Source organism: Chelonia mydas, chromosome 2 (genome assembly GCF_015237465.2).
Source record: "Chelonia mydas isolate rCheMyd1 chromosome 2, rCheMyd1.pri.v2, whole genome shotgun sequence".
NCBI lineage: Eukaryota > Metazoa > Chordata > Testudines > Cheloniidae > Chelonia > Chelonia mydas.
In genome coordinates, this window is record NC_057850.1 from 119,271,385 (window position 1) to 119,299,139 (window position 27,755).

At 42.9% G+C, this 27,755-nt stretch overlaps 1 protein-coding gene across 1 annotated transcript in view; it reads right to left on the reverse strand.

Annotated features, from left to right (window-relative positions):
- Nucleotides 1-26,685, reverse strand: part of PHLPP1 (PH domain and leucine rich repeat protein phosphatase 1) — a 219,163-nt gene extending 192,478 nt beyond the window's left edge. The window contains exon 1 of the mRNA XM_007058813.4: nt 24,850-26,685. Within this exon, the coding sequence (XP_007058875.3) occupies nt 24,850-26,335 (1,486 nt within the window). The 5' untranslated portion in view covers nt 26,336-26,685. The remainder of the gene's footprint in view (nt 1-24,849) is intronic.
- Between the last annotated feature and the right edge of the window lie 1,070 nt (nt 26,686-27,755).

The window sequence follows — 27,755 nt, forward strand, 5'->3', positions numbered from 1 at the left end:
CTGTCACATTGGCAGTGTAGACATACCCCAAGTACAAAAAGGAGACTGGACATCAGAGTGAGACAAATTGTAAACGCTGAGCAGTTGGTGAACAACCATGAAGCTTAACACACTATTCTTAAGTGTTTGCTGCCCTTTGAAGAGCCTTCAGAAATTTAACTTTGAATGACCTGATTTCCATATGGTATCCTTACTATCACCCCTACACTCCCAAACTGGGAATAAGCCAACATGTGCCAATTAAGTGAGAAACCTGCACTCGGGCACATAGAGTAATCTTACTGCAACCATCAAAATCCAGAGCTTGTAAGCGGTCTTCATAGACTATCTGACCATGCAAACCAAGCCTAAGAACAGTCTGCTATGCTGTTATCAAACAACCTGCTGGTCCCTCCCTGCACCCACCCTATTTGCAATTGCAGCTGTTCTCACACTGGTAGTGCTACATTTTCTTTTTTCATGGACCTAGACATACAAAGGAAACATTTTTATCACCTCACTTTTCATCACAGTCTTCTGGACTGTTACAATTAGACAACGAGCACTTGGGGACAAACATTACTAAGGATTTAGCACTGTTTAGGGTCTCCTAAATTAACAAGGAAAATATAGGGAGAGGAGGGGAGCTAGGGAGAAAAGCACTTTTCCTGTTCATTACAATCCTATTCTGAAGTTATTCCTGGAAGAAAACTAGAAGTTCACAAGAACAGCATTGCTCACAATCCTCAGTAGTGGGGGATGGGATGAGGAAAGGGAGCCATATCTAAAATGTTGCCATGAAAACCCTCTGTCATAATGCCCTTCGCAGTACTTTCAAACTTCACAAGAGTAGTTCAATAAGCAAAGATTAAAGATTTTGTACACTGGAGAGCAGCCACAAAATAAACATAGCTCAAGCATTAGGGCGTGACTACATGCAATTTTTGCACTGATTTAATTAGATCAGTGAAAGTTTAGTCAAGTCAGTGAAAACCCCCTTTTGTAAATACAGTTAGAATAGCAGAGTTGGAAGGGACCTCAGAAGGTCATCTAGTCCAACCCCCTGCTCAAAGCAGGGCCAATCCCCAATTTTTGCTCCAGATCCCTAAATGGCCCCCTCAAGGACTGAACTCACAACCCTGGGTTTAGTAGGCCAATGCTCAAGCCACTGAGCTATCCTGTAAAAACACCAACTTTACTAAAAAAATTTGTACTGAACTAGTTAAATCAATGCAAAAACTGTTGTGACAAGCCCTTTATACAACAAAAATATTGCATGTATTTACTATAATGACAAGACTGTACTTTCAAGATCTTCAAGTTTAAACTGAGGATATCAAAGCACCTTTCAAGAAAAAAGTTCAAAGTTGAAATAATCTTAACAGATGGGGAAACTGAGGCAAAGAAATTTGCCTACAGCCACAAAGTCAGTCAGTGGCAGTTAGAAATAGAAACTCCATCTTCTGACTCACTGTTCAGGTCTAACCAGGCTCTCTTAACAATATCAGCAAGGTAATGGAAAGTTGCAGGAGCAGAGTCATTAGCCTTTTCTTATTATGGGAATGATCTTCTGAAGTGTCTACATTACCAGAAGTGTTTACAAAACAATCTTGCATCCATATGTTATTACAATATGTTTTAGAGCAACTATGGTAAAGCGCGCTATTAGTTATAAGCAGTTTACAAATTAAAATGCATACGATCAAGTTTAATCTAATGGGAGTTATGTACATTACATTGTAGCAAGCTCTGCACTAATAGCGGGAGGGGTGGCTTTCATTTATAACCTAGGAAATATATAATCTGATCCGCAGAGCAACTCCTTCAGGCATTCAGCAGATATCTAATTAGGAAGGTATATTAAAACTTTCATCCTGTATTACAAAGACAAAGGAAACAAAAGGATCATCCTGAGACAATATTCCAACACCTTTACAAGTATCACACCTAGAAATAGGTACATTGCAGGGCCCTGTGATAAAGGCTAGACTCATTTGTATTGCAGCACAGTATAGTAAAATAAGCTTTTTTAAAAAAGCTTAACATTGCAATCGTGAGGGAAGAGTCCCTAAAGCACCTTTATATCCAAGATGTCTGATGGAGAGAAGATTTCAAGTGATTTGACACTCCACCACCACCCAAAAGTGGGCACATTCTATCCTCCCGACGGCTATTTGAGTTACGGCATTAAGATCATTTTAAAAACTAAAGGAATAGAACTATATTTTCGAGTGTGATCCACTGCTACATTCTCATCACTCATTGGTCAGGCCTCCTGCATGACTGGATATTTTTCCATCAATATTAATCTACAACTCATTTTCCTCTGTTCTGTATTTTAGAGGCAGGAGCAAGTGCGTTAAGAATACTGTTCAAGTTCTCCCTTTCCTATATTTCCTTCACCCCACTCTAACACCAGCCCCCATCCTATTATTTTTCAAGTGATATGAAGTCTCATTTCTTGGGCTGCCTGGCAACAGAATTTTATTCAGCTTGTCATCTCTCCCTGAATCTACAAACTCCCCCTCCTCCCTAAATACTCCAGTAGGGTTGTGTGGAACAGCTGATGCTGTTGGCTTTTGTTTTTACTGAAAACCTGCCAAAAAGAAATCTTCAACTTGGTAAAGGATAAGAGGTACATGGAGGGCAGGCGAGGCATAGCTCAGTGGTTTGAGCTTTGGCCTGCTAAACCCAGGGTTGTGAGTTCAATCCTTGAGGGAGCCATTTAGGGATATGGGGCAAAAATTGGGGATTAGTCCTGCTTTGAGCAGGGGGTTGGACTAGATGACCTCCTGAGGTCCCTTCCAACCCTGTATTCTATGATTCTATAAGAGAGTGTCTCTCTAGCTACTTTTTTAGCCTTAATATGCAAATGATTTCTCAAAGTAGGTCTATTAGCTTTTTTCTTTTTTAAACTGCTTTTAAAAAAAACAAAATACAACTTTTGCTTTCCTATGTATAAAGCAAATAAGCTAGTACTATTAGACTACAAAACAGTAAATTGGTCTTTTATTTTAAAGAAAAAGCTGCCCTAACACCACAGAAGTTCAGAACTATGATCTTCTTTAATATAAAACAGAAAGTAGAGCTCACAGCTCTAAATCAAAAACAGGTTTTACAAGTGTGAAGAGGAGATCCAATGACAGTAATTTTACACGCTTCATTTCCTTATTTTTTGTGGGTGCAAGCCAGACATTTGGCATTACTTTTACATAGTTATATGCGTGTTAATGTGTCCCATAATCAGTACATAAGTAATGTTCTTAGCAGACCACAATTCTGGGAACTCCTCTGGCACATTAAAGAGTATTCCATCCATGACAACCTGTACAAAATCCTCTCTAGAAGATACAAAGTGTTTTCCAAACTCAGTGGAGCTTTAAAGCTAACTCATTCCTAATACTGGAATTTTAACTTAACTCCTCTACTACCCACCAACTACTGTAGTAGCAGGATTGCCACTACTGTATTTGATGGACAGTGGAGGAGTGACATTAAAATCTCAGTATCAGAAATGAGCTAAAGAGAGGAAGCAGTTAAAGTGGACAAACAGAACTGTATCAAACTGAGTGGAACCTCTTTCCTTCGGCTTTGTCTATACCACACTTTTGTTGTTAAAACTTTTTCCCCCCCACAACCCTGAGAGACAAAACACGCCCCTGAACAACAAAAGTTTTGACAAAAAGCGCGTGTGGACAGCACTTAGTCGGCAGGAGACGCTCTCCCTGTGACAAACAGGAGCTACACTGCTGACCTTACAACAGCGCAGCTGCAGCGGCACGGCCATGCCGTTATAAGGGGCACAGCGTAGACATAGCCTTAGAAAGACTATGTAGAAGGTAACAGAATACTCAGAGGGGTTGCGGCGGAAGGGGACAGAGAGGATAAGCTTGTAGGTTTATATCGCTATTAAGCTTCCTTTAAGACTGCCTGTTTATGCCAAAATCAAGATGAGATACCCTAAAGGCAGTAATCACACCAGTGTAAGGGGTCTCAACTAAGATGTTTTTTTAAAACACAGAAAATGTGTTGGCTACCACATTTTAACACTCCCATGAGACAGGGCAAGCTATATTTTAACACAAGATGGGAAGGTGAAGTCTTAGGCTTCCACCCACAGTTCACTTTGACTGGTCAGAACATGTTAAAACACAGCTTGTCCCATCCACTCTACAATTTTCATCACTTGAAATGCATACTCACACTTCATGCTTATAACAATGTACACATTCAATATTGTCCACTACCAGTACCATTGAAAAGAGCAGAAACCTACAACAAAATGTGGCTCCTTCTTCATAAGCCCATAGCAGCTCCTTCCCCCACAACCCAATTATGCAATGGAGACCGATGGTGGAGAGAATCTATCACCATGAAAGGTTTATCCACAGAACACCAAATTTGCAGGACTGAAGACACCATCCTGTTTCCACTGCTCAGGAAGGTAAAGGGGGTATTGTTACATGCTACTGCCGCTTTCAGGAACCATCTGCTACATTTAACTAGTTAAATGCTCCATGAGCTGCATATTTACCATAGTCCCATTACCAAAAACATTCTACAGCCACCTTCCCTTCCCTTATATATTCTAGGTGTAAACTGTGCCTACCATCATGGTTTCTAGTTGTAGCAATTACATACACCACAGATTAGAAGTGAGGGATGATTCCAGAGAAGTGAAACAAGGTTTTAGGTTTAGATATGAAACAAATGTCAATTCTTTTCCTTTTATTCATTTCCTTCTCTGTTTCTCTTTTCTGCTCCTCTTCCCCCCAGATATTCACTAGCTGCCCTCAAAAAGCCAAAACTGGCTACTGCAGCATACATCCCTCCCTGGAGACACTGACCTAATTCTCTGCTAACCCCTTCTTGGGGAAATAAAAAAAGTATTACCAGGGGATTTGTCCTGGCTAGTATAAGAAAATGTTTAGATGCTCTATAGCTCCTTCTAAAAGTCCTGTGTAGACAGAGCAAGTTGTACTTTGGCATGTATTAGCGGACTGAGCTGAACTTTAGCCAGCTAGGATGTCGATGTACATCTTTCCTTGTCTACACGAGATTTTAGAATATATTAGCTAACACATTCTTTTTTAAAAAAGAAAAGAACAAAACCTTCCTACCCTAGTCAAGACAAATCCTAGAGAATCAAACAAAGTGTTTAGCTACCTTGGGACTGTGGACTGAACTTTTGTGATTCCTAGGTCATTCTCAAAAGCTGCCAAATGTATAAACTGTTCCATTATTTACTCACAGATTAACAGTTGGTAAATTGGTCCCATGGAATCACTAAAGAATTTTCCTTATAACCATTTCCCTTGCTTTAAAAAAAAAAAAAAAAAGCCCTCCGTTTCCCCCCATTCCTGAATGAATGTGAGAACTTCCTGCACTCAGAACAACATGAATAGACCTGGCAACTAGTCAGGGAGATAGTACAGGCCTATGAATGCTCTGAATTCAGCTTCTGTGTAGCCGCTAAATTAAAGGAATTCAGGAGCTTCACAAAGGCTTGGCTATTTAATGGATTCAGCCTTTTATTTTATAATATAATTAGGCAGCATACGAAAGAAAGCCTTTTCCAAGTGGCTGTGCTGAACAAGCAGACCCAGTGACTTCTCCTGACATTCTCTCTTTTTCTTGAGGTGATGTCATTATCACACTCCTGTAAATGCATTAGGGAAGAGCTAACTGCAATCTTAGTCACTCTTTACCTGCAAGAATAGAGCCTTTACAAGTGATCTTTCAAGTTGTACATGCTTCTTTAGTGTCTCATTTTTTAACTCCACTCCTCTATGTACACAGGGAAACTCCCGCCACATTCCCAGACAAGATACATTTTGACTTTGCTATTGTATCTTCAATCCCCTCCCCTGAAATCCACTATTAATTTGTCTTTGGATATATGCACAATAAAAAGGGGATATTGTGGGCACCCAAATTGTAGGCACCCTGAATATAGATTAAAGTGTGCATAATAAGAATCTATTACAATTTCAACTGCTCCTTCCTACTAGCCCCTAACCAGAAAGCCATGCGAGTTAAAAAATGAAAACTCCCACTTCCTTAGCAACAATTCAGTGATCTCACAATGCTCTACCCTTTTTCAAGCACTATGGGCTTTTCTAACCCCTACTAAATCTGGCTCACACGTCTAAGTCACCTCATGATAAATGGTATCTTTAGATCCAATATCAGCAAGGGTATTGATCTTTGTCTATCACCAGGAAGAGGTAATCCACCAATGCAAATAAAGTGACATCTGTTTCATACCTGATTTGTAGCCATATTGACAAAGATCAATGAAATCTGAAACAACCAGGATACTGTGAAAATTGCCTCACCACAACCTTTTCCATCATCTTAACCAAAAAACAGAGACAACAGTAAATGGCCAGATCACAAGCATCAAGCAATGGTTTCCTGTGCTGCAGCCATACACTGGTTTACTTAAAGGAGCACAGCAATATGCTTTCCTTTAAGGAGGCAATTACGACCTCTACCAACACACTGGTCCACCAACTTGAGCACAAGTTGTCACCGAGCGCCTCCAATATCTCCAGTACCCCTGGAAAGCAAAAACCTGAGGAGAAAGTGACAAGCCAAGATATTTCAAGGTTTTCCCGAACATCCAGTTATTTATACATAATCTGTCACATTAAAATCAAATTAAAATCAAATTATTTTGTCCCTCCTATTCAATGCAAAGCTGCCCATTCAAAATTCAGTAGCCTATACCAGCAAAAACTTTCAGCAGACAAAACCTCACTTAGTGCTTTGCTTATAGCAGAATCATAGAATATCAGGGCTGGAAGGGACCTCAGGAAGTCATCTAGTCCAACCCCCTGCTCAAAGCAGGACCAATCCCCAATTTTTGCCCCAGATCCCGAAATGGCCCCCTCAAGGATTGAACTCACAACCCTGGGTTGAGGAGGCCAATGCTCAAACCACTGAGCTATCCCTGCCCCCCAAGGTTCAGCTCATCTGAAACTGCTGGATTCATTAATTTCAATCCTACGTTTAAATCACAGCTTTTAATTTTCAACTACAAAGAACAAGTAGACATCAGTTTTAAGGAGGAGGATTGTAAAAAAATCATGACCTCCAGCGACAAGAGATGTGGAAGTTAGCTATCAATTTCAAACTGCGTCTGTAACAGCTGCATTTCTTGCACCAAAGCAGTTTGCCAGTCAATTCCTGTTGAGAGGGGGTTGAGATATTTTGTATATTATTCACTCACACCCACTTTGTTTATCTAAATGAAGGCCATGTCACAACCATGTCAGGAAGGTTCAAAGCGATTTAGATGTAAACTGCTAGCTGGAGTTGCCAAAGCCCTGCTGCTGAACTGGGGACAATAGGATGCCTTAGCTAGAGCCCTGTTCAACTGTGAGCCTTACTTAACAGGGGAGTGTGCTCTGTTGCAGACTTTGAAGTCCATGTACTGGGTTTGAAAACCCTGAAGGAACATTTCCAAAATCTGCAAGACCAGCACTTCAGATTATCTAAAGGAGGTGTGTGTCAGACCTCCACAGAACTTACATTGCATGTACCTGAAGGAAAAGATCTCTCTCAAAGCTATAGAAACTTTTAACTGATTTTTGGTACTAATGTATTCATGATTCTCTCAAAGGGAACTACACTTTTTTCCATGAACAGCACACAATTCTGAATATTCACAGTTATCAGTGGGAGAAAAAAAACGTAAAACAAAAAAACAAGTTTTCAGTTGCAGTGACTGACTAGACTGAAGTCATGTTGACATGACTTAACTCAGCAGTACCACCCCTCATGAATCAGAGACGCAGCTCCAGGTTAGAAAGGATGTATGTCTACACTAGAAATGTAAGTCAACCTATATTAGGTCAACTTACAGCCACCTCAGTAATTACCACACCACCCTCCTTGGGTCAGCTGTGCACATCCTCACCAGAAGCGCTTCCACCAACCTAAGAGAAGCGGTGTGGGGAGCTGAGAGCCCAGTCACAGGGCTTTTAGCCTCCGTGTTCGAAGTGGTGGGGAAGCCACCCTGGGCTTCTTGCATCCCTGTTCCCTGCTGAGAGGAAGCCACCCAGGGCTCGTCGCCCCTGGGGAGTGGGGTCCAGCCGCCCCGGCTTCTCAGCCCCCCTCCTCCCCTACCAGGATCCAGGCAGCCTGGTTAATTTCACAGCTCCAGCATGGAGCCATGAAATTGACAAGATAGACAACTTTCCCTGAGGGGAGCCATAGTTGTCCAGGCTTCCCACCAGGAACAGGATCAAGCTGTCCAGCTCTCCAAGTGAGCAGGGGGCAACTGGGCTCTAGCTGCCCACAGCTCCTGCTGTGTAATTGACAAGACAGCTAACAGCGGATGTAAGTAATGCAGTTTCTACACAGACCCTGTGGGCTTGCCTACACTTACCAGGATCTAAGGGCCACATCAGGGTGCAAAACTGTATGGAGGGCTGGGAAGGCTGTGCCCCCAAACAGACTGGCCCCTGCTCCCTATCCGCCCCCCTCAGAATCCCCCACCCATCCAAGCCCCCCGCCCCGCTCCTTGCCCCCTGATCACTCCCTCCCCAGAACCCCACCCCAACTGCCCCTTGGGACTCCAGGCCCATTCTAACCCCCCCCTGCCCCATCCAACCGCCCCCTGCTCCCTATCCCTTGACTGCCCCATATCCAACCCCCCGGCCCCCTTACCATGCCATTCATAGCAGCATGTCTGGCTGCTGCGCTGCCCGGCTGGAGCCAGACGCGCACCCCACCGCCCAGCATGAGCGCTGCCCATGGGGACAGTGGGGGAGGGGCTGGGAGTGAGCCTCCCAGGCCAGGAGCTCAGGAGCTAGGCAGGACGGGCCTGTGGGCCGTAGTTTGCCCACCTCTGCTTTACCGTCTTGTCCTCTACACCTCACTACATACAGCAAACAGCAGAGGACAGCTGTCTAACCACCAGCTAATAGTCTAAACCTGCGACATTAGATATCTATTCATAGCAAAGAAAATCCTCCACATTAACAGAAGGTATTCAAACACGTTAGTAAGAAAAAACCAAAACCTTTGATATAATACTACAGTCTCAACCTTCACTGCAGTTTAACACAGGATTAAGAACCAAGGACATTCAAATTTAAGGTCAATCTTAAAACACATTAAAAACATGGAAATATTTTTGCTGCCAATCCAGACATCATTAACTCCCCTGCTGTGGCAACACCAGCCTCACATCTATTTCTTTCTTACTTACTTTACAAGATGTTTCTAAGATCAAGTATTTTTGGAGAGTTTTAGGGCTTTAGATTTCAATGAGCAACTACTAGTAAAGTAACACAAATGTGTACCACAGAAAGATTGATTTTGCAACTGCTTTCATAAACTTCTCTCAGACACCAAGTGTGATGCTTTGTCAGTACTCTAATCTTTGTTTTTCATCCATGTGCTTTAAATCATGGTTTGAGGCTCCGCAGTTTATAGACACAGATATGCCACAAGGCATAGCTCAATGGTTTGAGCTTTGGCCTGCTAAACCCAGGGTTGTGAGTTCAATCCTTGAGGGGGCCATTTCGGGATCTGGGGCAAAAATTGGGGATTGGTCCTGCTTTGAGCAGGGGGTTGGACTAGATGACCTCCTGAGGTCCCTTCCAACCCTGATATTCTATGATTCTATGAGTGTCTATGTAGACAAACTTCACAGTTGTCTTCTTCGCTGCCAACTACAGTTCAGGATTCTGACCTCCAACTGAAGACTTCCAACATCTGATAATTCTTTTAGAACAAATCCTCCCTGTCAGATTACAACTTAGGGCTACTGTTATGCATATCACCTTGCAGAACAAAAGGCCTTCACATATCAGTAAGCATGCTTAAAAGAGAGGAAAAACCCAAGGTACATGCTCCAAGCTCTGATATTTAACTCCCAAAGGCTTCATGGAGGACAAACATCTTACTAGCAAGTTTAGCAAAGTTGTGTGATGAGGAAGCCTGCAACTGATCCATCATTATCACTATGGTAGATGATAGAACACTTGTCTCAAAATAATTGAAATATATATATTTATAAACCAATTTGTTCCACCAATATGTATATATATTTATAAGCCAAGTTGTTCCACCAGTTAAAAGTAACACTGGCATCTTGCCAAGAACCCAGATTGCAGCAACCTTCACCTTTAATCTGAAACTGCTCAGATTAAGATAGAGCATTACATACTGGGGCTACACCTCCTTGATATATTACAAATGTGAGCCATCTCAGGCTTTGGAAGCAGGTAAAGAGAAGGGGCCTGATCCAGAAAGTCAGCTTCAGTATCATATCAACCCCAGCCAGTACAGAAAACAAAAACACGGAAGCCGCACTCGATATAATCCAGTTTCACAAATATCCCAAGATTCAAATCCTTACTTATCACAAAAGGCTATGACTGATGAATAGGGATTTTGATTGTACTGCATGCTGCAGTGCCTCTTAATGCACTGGGTAATGTGCAGCAGAAAGTATCACAGACGAGGCTACATCACTCTTTATTTGAGCCAACAGAGTCACTATGCATCCTACAATAATAAGTAGTCAGCTCTACAACGACCAATCACGCTGATAACAGGGAACCTGTGCAAACATTAAAAATCCACTTTTAATTCACATTTACAGGGTTTTGAATCACAACCCTAATACTGTAAACATACTGCTTCCTCTTTTCTATCTGATTATAATTTGCTCTATGAGAGTTTCTGTAGGGATCAGGGTAGGAGAGAGACCAAAAGAAGTGTTTACTTGTCAAAGAAGCAATATCACTATATAAATTTCTAGTTAGGAGACTGCCTCACTGACCTAATTAACCTTCAAATATTAAAACTATATGAAATTATCATTAAATTTCAAGTTGAAGACTATCTGTGGTCCACATAAAAATCCAAGTCATAATTCGTAAGGGGTTTCAATTTTTCTACTTCATTTATCTTAAAGCAAAAAAGATGTGCTGAACTGAGTATCAAGAAGCTGTTTAAACAACTTAAGTACAACACAAACGTGTAGTTTTTCCTCACTAAAATAAGGAAACAGGATTGGTATTTTGATTAACTGAAGTTGTAGAGATTAGAATTACTAATTTTGTTCTAGTTTGCTGCCTATTTTCTAATGCATTTTCAACAATTCTCCTTTGACTAGAACACCCATTAGAAAGAGAATGGGCCCCCATTTATTTTAGTTATAGGTCTGACCCAAAGGGAATGAGAGTTATGTGTGATATAAACAGATAAAACCAGTCTGCATTAAGATTACATAATATAAAAGCATCAATTACATTTGAGATTTTATGCAAATTAGCATCTACCACTTTAGGGCCAGATCCTGAAAAGAACTGGAGATATCTACTAAGCACCTCGTGGGATCCATCCAATTATTTTAAAACAAAGTTGACAACCATTTGAATGCTTACAGAAGAGAGGAGTGGGTTAAAGGAGCTAAATTAATTCAATTCAATGTAATCCTGGAAACAGAAGGGACGGGGAGAGAAGGCATGACCCCCCCCATTCCCTACCATCATGCACAGAGAGCCTAATACAGCTACAGGTGACCTACGAGAAGTAGTCATCTTTACCTCTTAAAATCCTTGTTTGAGGACCGAACCTACCCTACTGGTCCACCAGATACGTGGTGCACATGCAGAGGGAGGAGAAAATATCTAACTCCTCAATAACATGAGTTGTGCATGAATGGACTGGGGAAAGCAGGATGCCTCAGTTTATAGGCAAAGCATTATCTGACTCAAACTTTGCGCTGTAACAGAACAGATCTCTCAGATCTTTGATGAAATACAAATTATTATCCTGCAACAACTCTATTCCATTCCACTCTTACTCAATGGAAAAAGGTTTTTTTTATGCTCAAGGAACCTTGTTTTTAAAACAAAACTTGTGTTATAGGAAAGAAATCTGTTATTGGTGTCTGGTGTGTAAAAGACATTCCCAAAATAAACACATTTAAAAAGACATTTTGACCCTACAACTCTAGGAAGGGCAGCTAAGTAAATGAGAATTTTGGAAAACTGTAGTGGGAAGGTGGCTGTGGGGGTAGGGATTGTTTGTGTGTGCATTTGGTTTTTGTTTTGTTTTGAGAACTATGGACAGGGATGGCATGGTATTTACCAGAGGTATTTTTTACCAAGTAAAATCATGGTTTTTACTGCCCCAGGAAAAATGAAGTTAGCAGTTTAAAGCATCTTCTATTTTAAAAACTGTTATTAATGCACGCCCTATTACACTTAGTTTTAGTTACATATCCAAAATGCAGTTACATAAGGCAGTAGATTCATAGATTTAGGGTTACGCTAGTAAAAAGTAGAACTGGAGTGGGCATAATACTAATCTGTAATACTGAGCCTTGGGATGTCTGGATACATTTTTGGTTTGATATTTTCCTCAGGGAAGTTATACATGTCATGACTCATTTCAGTTCCCAGTATTACTGAAACAAAAAACAAAACATCTGATTATATGAAAACGACAGTAATTCAGGAGTTGTAGGCTTAAAGCACTCCGCAATCAGAAGTATGCAGAGTTACAGACTACCAGCCCAGGTCCACTGGGTCATGCAACATTCTGTACCAGAAGACCAACTTTGAGGTAGTGGACAGACCAGAGCTCCCCAAACCGTGGGGCATGCCCCCATGGGAGTGGGGGGATTGGGGGGGAGGAGGGAGCACCACCTAGCTCCACTCCCGGCCTCACCCCGCAGCCTTGGCCCCCTTATCCCTGTCCCTCCTCCCAGAGGTGCAGCCCCACTGCCAGCCCCAGCTCAGGGGCGGAGGTAAAAAGTTAAAATGTTTGGGGACCACTGGGATAGATGGAGCCTGTTTCTCAGTTTTGAATGGATGTACCTGAAGTTTGAAAAGATTTGTTATGTGCTGGCTGAATTTGCTGGACACCAATGCAATTATTTTTTCCCAGTTTCCGAGTGTAAACTGGGTTTAAGCTGGTATTTCCCAGCACCATGTCCTAAACTAGTTCCCCAGAAAATTGTCAACCCTGACCATAGATCTGATCCAAAGGCCATGGAAGTCAATCAAAATACTCCCACTGACTTTAGGCTATTAGTCATTCAGTGTCTCACCAAGGGAATACAAGTTACAGGACCAAATTTACCTTTGACAACTCCTCGATGGAGTTACACACACTTAAGCCAGAGGTCAACTTCATGCATAAATTCACACATTTTGTCCGTCTAGAAAGACAAGTGTATACATATACACCATACTATTTTCACTCTAGTTTTTACCCTAAAAACCAAGCCTAAATGCAATTAAAAAGAATTCTACTTTTGAATATTTGTTTGAAAGTTTTACGGACTGCGTAAAAAATTGTCAATTGTCACACTAAGAAATGCTTGGTCTCATTTGGGAATGAATATTTTCAGCAATCAAGCCATGGCCACAAAAGCCAGTTAGGAGAAATTCTAGTTTCCTGGCAATAGAAAACCTACAGGATAGGCGTTCTGCGTTGTCAAATTCAACAATTCCCCACCCCAGGTAATTTTTATTTAAAGACTAAAACAGATGTTGATTTTAGAGACAGATTTGTTTATTTTTAAATGCAAATTGAATAATATATTAAATAGCAATATTTTGAAAAACTGAGGGAGAGTAAGACAGTTTGCTTCATTCACATTCTTCCAGCATTTATATCATCGGCAGCCATGCCACTTTCAGTTGGGAAGACAACATCTAAGATGAACAGGGCCAGGTCTAGTTATCACTTGAATGGGATATTTTCAAATAAAATCCAGGTTGTGGCAAAAGTGGCACTGACAATTCAGTGCTTTGAGTCAATGACCATGCATGGCTTTTTTGAGGAAGGGGCACAGGGTGCCATTACAGGTCCTATCTTACAGCTAAGACTCAACAGGGGATCACAGCTATTGTTATTTTTCAAAATAGGTGTGTTAGCATGGGTACTGCAGAAAATGAGTTTGGGTAGTAGTCTGCCTACCTAAATTCCACCTGGAATATCAGACGGACACAATATTGTTATTCATTTCCAGCCCACAAATGTTGCTTTGTGCAGTTAAAACAGATGTCACATTCCAGCAGCAATTGATGCTGTTCCTCGTATGCATGTATAACATGCTTTGTGGTAAAATATATTTAACTAACATTATGCCACACAATAAAAACTGAAACTGTGGTTTAGATAGCATAACACCTTCAACTTGAATGGTTAACTACAGTTGTCCATGTTGGTTTGGTTCTAACCACACTGGTGGGGGGTGGCCGGGGGGGGGGAGGGATTCGGGAACTCATTAGGTTTTTACATGGATTTATTTTTGGAGGGCGAGTCCCATGTCACACAATGTATTTGAAGCCCAAGAGCATAAAGCACTATAAAATATTTCAAACTGAACAAGCAAATGACAGACCACCTCCCATGAGATGTTAATACCGCAGCAACCATTAGAATAAACTGATTGCCCCCAAAGTTTCTTAAGGCCAAAAACTTTGTAAAGAGTTCAAATACATTCATTATGGAGGGTTTTTTTAAATGAAATATATTAATAGTCAGTTGGGTCGTGGAAGTGGGTCACGTTTCTCTCATACAATTAGGAGCACAGTTTCAGCTTCCTGGTTGTTGTTGTTTTTTTAAAATGGCTGCCAAATAAGCTATCCAAAAATCACCCTTTAAAAGATGTGCGCATGGAGGAGGGTTCCACCAGTCTAGTCTGCTCAAAGGGCTGATTCAATTCCCACAGGAACTGAAACAGGACCGAAGTGCCAAAATCTGTTCCAATTTGAACCAAAGAGGTTTTTGCCATGGACTCCAATGGCACAGAGCATCCAGCTCCCAATTCAACACCAGAGAAGTTCTGCAAGAGTTGTTTAGATACAGGTGCACAATGTGCATTTTTGGCCCAGAAATTGTGGTTTTTTTAAATTAAAAACACCAAAGAATAAATGAGCCAGACAACCAATAAAAACCTCAATCTACAACAGTATAATGGACTATAAAGCAAAAACTTCTCTCCATTGATTTTCACTGTCCAAAACAAGAAAAAGGACAGAAACAGTCAAGCACAGGCACTAGTACCTGGATTTTTAAAATTCTCACTTAAGAAATAAAAAAAATATAATATCTTGTCAATTTCTTCAAATTGTCTGTCCTTTAAAATCAAAGGGAAGTGTAAAAATGAGAACTTGATTTGAAGGTAATCAGAGGTGAAACCATACTTCAAAATTAAACAATTTAATACAAACGGAAAGTTTTCTTTTGGATTTCCAACACTTATAAGAATTTGTTAAGATAAAGTGGAAAACAGTGAAAAAGTGCACTTTGTCTACATTTTCCAGAAATAAGTAATTTTAAGACAACTCCACAGAAGCATTCACTAGAGCTGTATTATATAATTATGTCTTTAAAAAAAGAAACTTCCTTTACATTGTCTCATTAGACCAATAAAGCAGTAAATACTTCAGTCAATAAAAGCCAGTTGCTAATATTGTTTTGTGTAAAGGACTTTCATTTCCTTTTGCCCCATTGCTATTGCCTTTATGAGGCTGTGTTCTCCTATGACAGATTGCATGGGCCTTCTAATATTTTAATGGAACAGAGGGTTTTTAGGTATATCATTACCATCATCAAGAGGGATTTTATGCACAGAACTCCAAAAGTGAGAGCTTTTGGGGATTTGGAGAAGGGTGAGTCAGAATATCAGATATTTAAAATGTAAGAATGCTTGAAGAAACATGGAGAAAAAAATACCATGTTCTATACTGCATCAGCAGTGAAATTCAGCACTTAAACATTCTAATTTAAGTACTAAATATTTACAGAATATAGCAGTATTTAAAATTTACTTAATATTGGGATATTTATATTTGAACTTCTTCATATGCACTTATAAATAATGTAAACTAGACAAGTATGCATCAGAATTTGTGAGCTGTAAACACTATGGAACTTGCAGCTGTTGCAGATCAACTCAAGCTACAACAGCATTCCAATGTTATCAGTGTGGCTCCTCCTCCAGTGTTTGAAAGGCCTGCATGTTCCGCAGCCCCCAGCTTCACACCACCAGCTGAACTGCTGCAAACTAACAGTGATTCAATCCTTTTAACTTGCTGACAAGGAAACAAATGCAACTTCAGAGGTGGACATTTAGTCACCTTAGCATACCGAGGTTAAATGTTTCAGATTCAAACAAGATTAATGGGGTCTGGTATCACTGAGTTGTGAAGATTTACCAATGTTTTCTTCCCTTACTGCATGATACAGAAATATGTCCCTTACTCACCAGGGTAAAATGCCTGCAAACTGCACAGAGACTATTTTAAAACACCAGAATGGAGGCTCAAACTAAATGTATATCCCAAATACATAAACGAAGCAAGAGAACCAAAAAAATGCCACCACAGGTAAAAAGAGTAGAAGAGGCAGTCAGACACAAAAAGGCACCCTTTAAAAATGGAAAGTCAAATCCTAGTGATGGAGACAGAAAGGGGCATATATTTTTATTTGACTTGCCACAATTTAAGAAGGCCGACCAAGAACAAATCTGGAGAGCAATTACCTAAGGACATAAAAACTACGGGTGGGGGAGGAAAAAAAGTACATACATCAGAAGCAGGAAGCCAATCAATCAGTGGGGCTAATCGATGATCAAGGTGCTAAAGAAGCGCCCAAGGAAGATACGGCTGTTGCAGAGAAGCTAAACGAATTCTTTGAATCAGTCTTCACTGCAGAGGACATAGAGGAAATCCCCACACCACAGTCATTCTTGTTAGGTGACAGATCTGAGTAACTGTCCCAGATTGAGGTGTCAATAGAGGGGGTTTTGGAAGAAACTCAAATTAAACAATAACAAGTCACCAGGACCAGATGGTATTGACCCAAGAATTCTGAAGGAATTCAAATATGAAATTGCGAGCTACTAACTGCGGTATGTAACTTATCGCTTAAATTGTACAAGGTGATTAGAGGGTGACTAGTGTAGCACCAATTTTAAAAAAAAAAAAGCTCCAAAGGCGATCCTGGAAATTATAGGCCAGTAAGCCCAATATCAATACCAGGCAAAATAGCTGAAACTACATAAACAACAAAATCAGACCCAGATCAAGACAATACTGGGAAGAGTCAATGCAGCTTTTGTAAATGGACATCATGCCTTGCCCATCTATCAGAATTCTTTGAAGGAATCAACAACCATGTGGACAAGGGTAATCAGTCAACAGTGTATTTGGACTTGCAAAAAACCCTTGATAAGGTCCCACATAGAGCAACAAGGGTGATGTCATGGTGGGAGTCTGCTACAGACCACCGGACCAGGGGGATGAGGTGGACGAGGCTTTCTTCCGGCAACTCACAGAAGTTACTAGATCACACGCCCTGGTTCTCATGGGAGACTTCAATCACCCTGATATCTGCTGGGAGAGCAATACAGCGGTGCACAGACAATCCAGGAAGTTTTTGGAAAGTGTACGGGACAATTTCCTGGTGCAAGTGCTGGAGGAACCAACTAGGGGCAGAGCTCTTCTTGACCTGCTGCTCACAAACCGGGAAAAATTAGTAGGGGAAGCTAAAGTGGATGGGAACCTGGGAGGCAGTGACCATGAGACGGTTGAGTTCAGGATCCTGACACAGGGAAGAAAGGAGAGCAGCAGAATACGGACCCTGGACTTCAGAAAAGCAGACTGACTCCCGCAGTGAACTGATGGGCAGGATCCCCTGGGAGAACAACATGAGGGGGAAAGGAGTCCAGAAGACCTGGCTGTATTTTAAAGAATCCTTATTGAGGTTACAGGGACAAACCATCCCGATGTGTAGAAAGAATAGTAAATATGGCAAGCGACCAGCTTGGCTTAACAGTGAAATCCTTGCTGATCTTAAACACAAAAAAGAAGCTTACAAGAAGTTGAAGATAGGACAAATGACCAGGGAGGAGTATAAAAATATTGCTCGGGCATGCAAGAGTGAAATCAGGAAGGCCAAATCACACTTGGAGTTGCAGCTAGCAAGAGATGTTAAGAGTAACAAGAAGAGTTTCTTCAGGTATGTTAGCAACAAGAAGGAAGTCAAGGAAAGCGTGGGCCCCTTACTGAATGAGGGAAGCAACCTAGTGACAGAGGATGTGGAAAAAGCTAATATACTCAGTGCTTTTTTTGCCTCTGTCTTCACGAACAAGGTCAGCTCCCAGACTACTGCACTGGGCAGCACAGCATGGGGAAGAGGCGACCAGCCCTCTGTGGAGAAAGAAGTGGTCCGGGACTATTTAGAAAAGCTGGACGAGCACAAGTCCATGGGGCCGGATGCTCTGCATCCGAGAGTGCTAAAGGAGTTGGCGGATGTGATTGCAGAGCCATTGGCCATTATCTTTGAAAACTCATGGCGATCAGGGGAAGTCCCGGACGACTGGAAAAAGGCTAATGTAGTGCCCATCTTTAAAAAAGGGAAGGAGGAGGATCCTGGGAACAACAGGCCAGTCGGCCTCACCTCAGTCCCTGGAAAAATCATGGAGCAGGTCCTCAAGGAATCAATTCTGAAGCACTTAGAGGAGAGAAAAGTGATCAGGAACAGTCAGCACGGATTCACCAAGGGAAAGTCATGCCTGACTAATCTAATTGCCTTCTATGACGAGATAACTGGTTCTGTGGATGAGGGGAAAGCAGTGGACATGTTGTTCCTTGACTTTAGCAGAGCTTTTGACACGGTCTCCCACAGTATTCTTGCCAGCAAGTTAAAGAAATATGGGCTGGATGGATGCACTACAAGGTGGATAGAAAGTTGGCTAGATTGTTGGGCTAGATTGTTGGGCTCAAGTAGTTCTTGAAGAGAAAAGGTGCCAATATTTTGCTACAGTTGTATTAAGTTATTCATTCTCTCTTTACCACAAAGTGGTACAACTTCAGAATCATGACTTCCACACTACACCTAAAATATACATAAAAGTCTAGCCAATTCCATATGTGCCACACTCTAGAAAGCCCATTTGTCACATAACATTAAGTGTCTAAAACCTGTTCCTGCCCACATAGTAACATTAAAATTTCCAGCTTCAATAACTGACTATTTTTAATCCAATTAGATCATTCCAGTTGACTAATGTCTTAATCGTCCCCAGATTGAGACAAGAATGGAAGACTGACATATTTTACATCAAAAAAAGTTTGATATAAAGCTGAACATATTTTTCTCAACACTGCTTTCTGAAAGGTCATATGGGCAAGAAGCATTTCTCAAATAAGATCTGACAACCATGTTTGAAATGAAAGTTCTTTGTTATAACTGGCATTTCTCAATATTCTGCCTATAGGCAATCTTACTGAAAAGCGGTATTTGATGACACCAGCAGCATGGAAGCCTCATGACTCACACCGAGTTTCAGGGTCAAAAGTAATGCCACATTTCAGCAAGTGCCAAAAAGAAGCCCCAACTGCCAGTCGCAAAATACAAGTTTTCAGAAATCATTTCAGAGAACACATTGTTTACAGTGCGCAGATTCAGAATTCAGCATGAATAAGTTAAGGAAACCCTTTTAAGCTTTCTTTTGACCTAAAAACTCAAAGTGATTAGTCCTACAATGATCTGTTCATTTTAAAATTATTCGTACTAGCAGCACATTTTTGCCTGCATTGAAAATTTAAGAAGTCAAGTCCACCTGGAGAACGTTTCACAAGATTTTGTTTTGGTAAACAGAGCAGTAAGGGACAGTATACTTGGTGTTCAAAAAGCATGTTGGATCAAAGCCACTCGCACGGTTTAAGGATAATTTAGGAACTCTGATCTAATCGGTCTCACAGCTACAATATCATGAGTATAATTGCACTATGGATTATTACTGAGTTCCATAATCCAGTAAAATAATACCTCATCAGAAAGCTATGTAACCACATCCTTTAAAATTAAGATTTAATATTTTGGACTTTGAGGAAAGTCTGTTAAAAATAGATTCCCACCGAGCACGACGTTACTGTGCATGACTAGTCACTTAAGGCCTGATTCTGCTCACAGTGAAGTCAATGAGAATAGAATCAGGCCCTTAAGGCCCAAAAGATGGGTTTCACTTCAACAACAGAGTTATACTGTAACTTTAAATGTTACAGAGCTTAAGACGAGAGTTAAACACCTCCATGATCTTAAAAATAAGGGAGGAGCAGGGAGATGGAGAAATATTGGAAATGTGCAAGCCACATCTTGAAGTGAGCTAAGTAAACATGCTTCCTCCTAATTACATGTAGAATATAGAACTTTACCATAAAAATGTCAAGCGACAAGTTTCTGCATTTTGTTTGCTTGGGTTTTTTTTTAAAAGCTGCCATTCCACACAGAGAAACGTACTTAAAATATAAGATGCTGGTAGAGTGCTACATATGAGTGTTGCAACATCTTCCTCCACTTAAAGTGTTAAACATTTTTATTAAAGGGAGAAAACTTATTAAATTTTTCTTCAATTTTTTCCAGTTTCATTTTGCAAGGGTGGGGGGGTTTGTTTGTTTTTTTTTAAAGATAACAGGTTCTGTCATGTTCTAAAGTTAGTGGGATCACTCTAAGATCTGGACGCTAATATCAATACCTTACTGGACATTACACTTGTAAGTTTCAGATTAGTAACCATGCCCTTTATTACTCATGTTCAACTTGCATAGGCATGCTTCTGGTAGCACAATTTTAGTATATCAGGGAAGCAAAGAAAAAAAGTGACCAGGGAAAGAGTACACCAATTCCTACTGTATCTTCAGGAAATTGTGGAGATACATAGCAACCAACACCTCCATCCACTGGCGCACCATCCAAGAGAACGATGGTCAGGGAGAACAAGGGGTACACTGTTTTCGAGCAGCCCTCAGAACCCTCCACCATCAGGGTCTTTATGAGTCACCATCTGTAACCACACTGCTTATCACAGCCAGAAATGTCCGATGTCAGGGGCATCTGCTCCTTCCACCCCCTTAGGTGAAACCCTCCACTAGAATATAGGAGACCAGACTAGCATAGGGAATAATTCAACACCTCCCTATGCCAATTTTTGTTAATTCTGTCCTGTGCATTTATTTTATGTATTGTTGTAGCAGTGTTGGTCCCAGGATATTAGAGATGCAAGGTTGGTGAAGTAATCTCTTAGTGGCTCAGAAGAGCTGTGTGTAAGCCTGAAAGCTTGTGTCTCTCACCAACAGAAGTTGGTCCAACAAAAGATATTACCTCACCCATCTCGTTTCTCTGTGCATTTATTGTCTGTTCACCACTATTGCTTACTGTTACCCTATTTCTCAGGCAGACAGGTGTATTAAAGAGAGATAGAATTTAATTAAGTAGCCAAAACTGCTACATGAAGTTGGTATGATTAAATGTTGTCCATTATTTTTAATCACTAGTTTTGGATGGCATAGATTACCAATTAATGTGGCCATTCTATTACAGACACCTTATTATAGGGGTTTCATAATTTGGTTATTAAAACAGGTCATCCTGAGAAATATGAATCTAAAACTGAGTGAAAGGTTCTTGTTTAAAAGTGCTTGAGAATGGTATGCTAAGCAATATTTGAGACTATGTAACTCAAATTTAAATTTGCTTTAATCCACTACATACTCCATCATATGAACTTATCCTGCTAAGTTGTGTTTTAAAGCCAGGAAATTCCATTTTTACAAGCTGTTAAGTTTTCCATCAAGTGGATAAAATCAAAGATTATTCCATGCCTAAATAATTATTTACAGGTTCAGAACTTTGGCATTGTATGGATTTTTAAATTAAAATAGTCATGCATTAACATTAAAATATGTAAGTGAGTGTGAGCAAGACTGTAAAAGGCTCATGTTTTTTTAACTTTTATTTTATTTAAATAATGTGCAGTTTTTTGAAGCATACAGAAGTGCAAACAGAGTTGCTACCCCATTTGGGACCAGATTTGTGTATTCCCACTTAACTGTAGGAATGGAAATAATGAGTTTAGAAAAAAAACATTCCTTTCAGCAACACCTGCTTAATTCCACACTTACTGCATAGTGAAGACATTAAGCGTACAACCACCTGAAACAGTTTTAAATTTCTTTCTGATCCCAAGGTATCCACCCCACCCCAACCAATTCCTGCACTGAGCAATATTCTAGTTGCAGTGAAGATACTGCTACAGTGCATGCTAGAAACCTAAGGGAAGCATCAGAATGGAGAGAGGTAAATAGTGGTGTCCCCCAGGGGTCTGTTCTGGGACCAGTCCTATTCAACATATTCATAAATAATCTGGAAAAAGGGGTAAACAGTGAGGTGGCAAAATTTGCAAATGATAACTATCTTTAGTAATTTTGTAAGACCCAGGCAGACCGCAAAGAGCTACAAAAGGATCTCTCAAAACGGGGTGACTGGGAAACAAAATGGCAGATGAAATTCAATGTTGATAAATGCAAAGTAATGCACATTGGAAAGCATAATCCCAACTATACTTATAAAATTATGGGGTCAAAATTAGCTGTTACCACTCAAGAAAGACAGGTTTCAGAGTAGCAGCCATGTTAGTCTGTATTCGCAAAAAGAAAAGGAGTACTTGTGGCACCTTAGAGACTAATAAATTTGTTAGTCTCTAATGTGACACAAGTACTCCTTCACTCAAGAAAGAGATCTTGGAGTCATTGTGGATAGTTCTCTGAAAACATCCACTCAACGTGCAGCGGCAGTCAAAAAAGCAAACAGAATGCTGGGAATAATTAAGACAGGGATAGATAATAGGACAAAAAATATGTTGCCTGTATATAAATCCATGGTATGCCCACACCTTGAATACTGTGTGCAGATGTGGTCGTCGCATCTCAAAAAAAGATATATTGGAATTGGAAAAGGTTCAGAAAAGGGCAACAAAAACTATTACAGGTGTGGAAGAGCTTTCTGATGAGGAGAGATTAATAAGGCTGGGACTTTTCAGCTTGGAAAAAGATGACTAAAGGGAAAGAAGATAGAGGTCTATAAAATGACTAGTATGGAGAAAGTAAATAAGGAAGTGTTATTTACTCCTCCTCATAACACAAAAACTAGGGGTCACCAAATTAAATTAATAGGCAGCAGGTTTAACACACACAAAAGGAAATATTTCTTCACACAATTCAGTCAACCTGTGGAACTCCTTGCCAGAGGATGTTGTGAAGGCCAAGACCATAACAGGGTTTAAAAAAGAACCAGATAAATTCATGGAAGATAGCCATTGATGAACCTGTTAGCCACAATAGACAGGAATAGTGTCCCTAGCCTCTGTTTGCCAGAAGCTGGAAATGAGTGACAGGGGATGGATCACTTGAGGATTACCCGTTCTCTTCATTCCCTCTGGGGCACCCGACAGTGGCCACTGTCAGAAGACAGGATACTGGGCTAGATGAACCTTTGGTCTGACCCAGTAGGGCCATTCTTATGTTCTTAAGCATCAGACTGAAAAGGGAGGGGGAGTTGATCTAGTGTATTACTGTTAGACTTTTTTCCTAAGTGTTCATTTTGCATTTATTGGAATACACAAGAACGGCTGCCTAGTACTGCAGCTTTAAGTAGTACACAATAGAAAGCAAGTTTCATGGTCCAGTCAGGTCCAACAGCGGCAATGCCTACATGCTGTGTCTGTCACTACATGCTGTGTCTGTCATTTTCTATTAAATGGCTAATAGTACCAACTTGTAAGATACAAGACATACACATTGAAATAAACTCACTTATTGGAGGTGACCACATATTCAAATACATGGCAGGTATTTGAATGTTCAACAGTTCTTTTCTCTCCCCTCATTTTTAAAGTAATGGCAAGGAAATTAAATGCAAACTATTTATGCAACTATATGGTTGACATTTTACATTAAGTCAGTAACTCAATTGGCACCGCATGCTTTTAAGCAGATATCACAAATACAAAATAGTGCATATTTACAGTGCAAAAATTAAAACAAGTGACTTCCCAAGTTCTGCTTGGTAAGCCACACAGCAAAGTTTCATTAAAAATTTATGTGACCAAGGTTTTGATACATATATTCTTAAAGGTTACTTTGTGCATATACACTTCCAGGGTTATTGTCTTATTCTTTTAATACAAACAGGACTGTTCTGTATAAACTGCTCAAACATTAGCAGTTGCTTTTAACAAGTTTTTTTAAATGTAAATACAGCATTTAGCTTTCAGCAATATGCACTTTTATCAACTCACAGAAACTACTGATGCCTAAAGTGGTTGAATTTTGAAGATCCATCTTTAGGACATATCTCTATGCAGCCCTGCCCTCAGCTTCATGTTTTAACAAGAAACAGTCGAAAGCCATGTAGAATATACTGCTAAGCTATTTGTATGATAAAAATTAGTATTTAATACTTGTTTTGCCTTTTCAGCCTAACAAAGAGTTGTGGAAGACAGAACTTAGGAGGAGGAAGAAAACTCTGCAACATTACAGTACAACCTTCATGACCCAAAGAGCATCAGATACACTGAGCACGCTCAGATGATGTGCGTTTTGGATAACAGGGACTTTTGCTAAAGTTGACTGATAGGTTTTCATGACAGTCTAGCCACATAAGTGATAACAGAACATTAATCAGGTTTTTCGGTGGGGTGGGGTTCCCGGGCTGTGGAATTTGGTACAGCAAATAAATGGGAGGGAAGAAAATGATTGTAAGCTTTTCAAAACAGAGACACACTATGTTTTTGTAAAGCACCTGGCACTTTGGGGACCCTATACAATTACAAATACACTGTAATAAATACAGGCTACCCACCATGTCTCTGGTGCAACTGTAACAAACTGTCCACAGGTTGATGCATGCAGTTTTTAAAGTAATTCCCCTGGTACTCAGCTGGGGATGTCTAGTTACTCAAAGGTTAGTGTCTGTCTTTCTGCTAGGCAGAGCCGTCCCCGCGCCCAGCCAGCCCTGTTACACGCACACCCCTTTACTCACCTGCATAGAAGCGGATGAGGCAGCCGGTCTCGGAGTCCATGCCCTCCTCCTGCACCCTCCACAGGTCCCGGAAGCCCAGCTGGGAGAGGTAGTCGTTCTGGATCTGCAGGGGTTTCTCGTGTGCCTCCAGCCGGCGGCTGGTCTCCCCGTGGAACTGCACGTACAAGGCCGAGGGCAGGGGAGACGAGGCGCCCGCCTCTCCTCCCAAGTGAGACACCTTGGAGCCGGCAGGGGCTGCCGCAGCCATCCCTACCCCGGGGGTCTCTTCTCCCGCACACCCTGTCCACGGAGGGGGGTGCACCGAGGGCAACTCGCCCGGCCGGTGATGGCTCCTGCCCGGCCCCACACCTGCCCCTGCCCCCACTGGCGCAGCAGAATCCACCTCCAGCTCCTCGGAGGACGACGAGCCGCCGCTGCTGTAGGGGTCCAGGCGGTCGGAGACGCTCTCAGCGCTGGGGCTGAAGCTCTCGGTGTCGGAGCCGGCCAGCCCCAGCTCGCCCAGGAGGGAGGGGCAGGATAGCGGCGGCCCAGCCAGGTAGAGCTCGGCGGGCGGCGGCGCCCTGGGACTGAAGTCGGAGGACAAGGGACTCGGCCGGGGATCTGCCCAGCTACTCTCCCCGGCGCTGCCGCTCAGTGCCAGGCGGCCAGGTCGGGCCGCCTCCGCGTTGTCCCCCGGCGATTGCCGGGCCAGCTCGTGCCGGGTCCCCCGGCGGCTTCTCGGCCTCTCATTGTGCTCCGGCCGCTGCTGCCTGGCAGGAGGGGGATCGGGCGGTGTCAGGCTGCTCAGGTCTGCTCCAGCCGCGGCGCCGGGGAGCGTCTCCCCCGGGAATGCTGCCACCTCCTGCTGGGGCTGCGCGCTCGCCTTACCCAGCACCCGGACCACACCGGCGCCCCCCCGGTGGCCAAGCTGCAGCAGCCGGGCCGCCACCTCGGCCGCCGTGGTCTCCAGCGTACAGAGCACCGGGCGAAGGTAGGACATGTGGCGCTCGTAGACATGGACGCAGCCCCGCCGCAGGTCCCGCCGCACCCAGTCCCGCTCCGCGGGCTGCAGCGGCTGCAGCTGCCGGGGCGGCTTCAGCAGCAGTGCTTTCCTGTCCAGGCTGCGGGTGCCCAGCGAGGCAGGGGCAGCCGGGGAAGAGGAGGAGGAGGCGGCGGCGGCGGCGGCAGATAGATTCCTCTTCAGCCTCCCTCTCCTCAGCAGCAGGGAGTTGGCGCTGCTGCCCCGGCTAGGAGCAGCCTGAGTCCCGTTGGCTACCAGTGCAGCGTGGGGAGAGAAGCCTCCAGCGGCCCCTCGTCTCCTCCGCGGCCCCCCGGCTGCTCTGCCTTCTAGTTGCCCGGCCTCGGCGCCGCCGGGCGGCTCCACGCTGCTCTCTGTGCCCGGCGCTGCCCGGCTCCTCTCGCCCGGGGAGCTGCCCGGCTGCTCCACGCTGCTGCTGCTCCGCGCTGCCGCCGGGGCTTCTCTCGCTCGCTGCTGCGCGGGCTCCATTGCCCGGGGGCTGAGGATGCCGCCGCCTCCTCCCCGGGGCAGCGCCGCTCACAGCCCGGAGGAGGAGGGGGGCGGGGAAACAGAACGCAGAGAGGCGCCGCGTTCCAGAGGCGGATTATGTAGCAATTGGGAACATTCCGTCGGTCGGTGCCTCCGCGCGTTCGGCTCAGCCGCGCTCCACAGCTGTCGCGAGCGCCATTAGGGACAGAGAGAGGAGCCGCCTTCCCGCCTCCCTCCTCGGAGCCTCATGAATATTAAGCAACCCCAACCTTCTATTTACAATAGCATCCAGGGAGGAGCGAAGGGGGTGGGCTCATGAATACTCGTCCCAGCTTGACGCCATCCCTAGCGCGGTGGGGCGGGGCGCCGATGATAATTCAAGGTGACGGCAGGGGGCGAGCGAGGCATCCTGGGAAATGGAGTCCGCGGCCGGCCCCCATAGGACACACGCCCCCCACATACGAACTACAAGTCCCAGCATCCCCTGCCCCTCTGCTCTCTCCAACAGGAGCGAGGTTCCCGCCCTCCTGTCCCCACGGCGCGCTCGCCTGCCCGCACGTGATCCTGTGACTGCCCCAGGGCGGGGGCCCTGTCAGAAATGCCTCACCTGCGGCCGCACAAACCGTGGTGGCTTTGCCTGTAGTCTCGTGTTGGCCTCTGCTCCCCCAGCGCTCTGCACGCCCCCAGCCCGCGCGGGTTCCCCCCCGGAGCTGGCAGCCACCCGGCCCCAGGCACAGTTGCCTCCCCCAGTGCGTTGCTCAACTCCCCAGCGTGCTTAAGTCCAGCCTGACGTTTTCCACAGTTATTGATAGCAGCATTCAGAGGCCTGGTTAGGATAGTGGGCATGGTCTTCCTTCCCTTTTAATCATTAAAACCGATTTACTATCGCTGGGAAACCGCTCTTCACACTTCTTCCAGATCATAAATGTACTGAACACAAATTCATTTATTCTCAGATACCGCAATGAGGTTTAAGAAACTGAATAAAGAATAGACTAGCTAGAACGCCCAGGGGAAGTCACTTAACATTCACTACCACTTTTCATATGGCTTAATTAGTATTAAAATCTATACTAGGACTTTGCCTTTTACCCAATGATTATATTTTATCCAGAGCTTTCTCAAAAATAAATCTAGCTGTTCCAGGGAACCTGTATGGCCCAAGGCACTGATAATGAAACCTACATGCAGCTCCTTTCACTAGTTTAATACTGAGTGAAGGCAACAGTGTTTGAAAGTAATTACCAGCTGATAGCTTCTTGAGGGCCTATGTAAAACAATCTCACAAGTCCATTTACCATATCCACATAATTTTTAAAAATCTGAAATGCAACCTTATTTGCTGTTTCAGTAAAGAGGCCAACAAATTAATAAGAAGAGGCGGAGCTACCTTTTCATCTATAGAGAATGATCTCTTCAG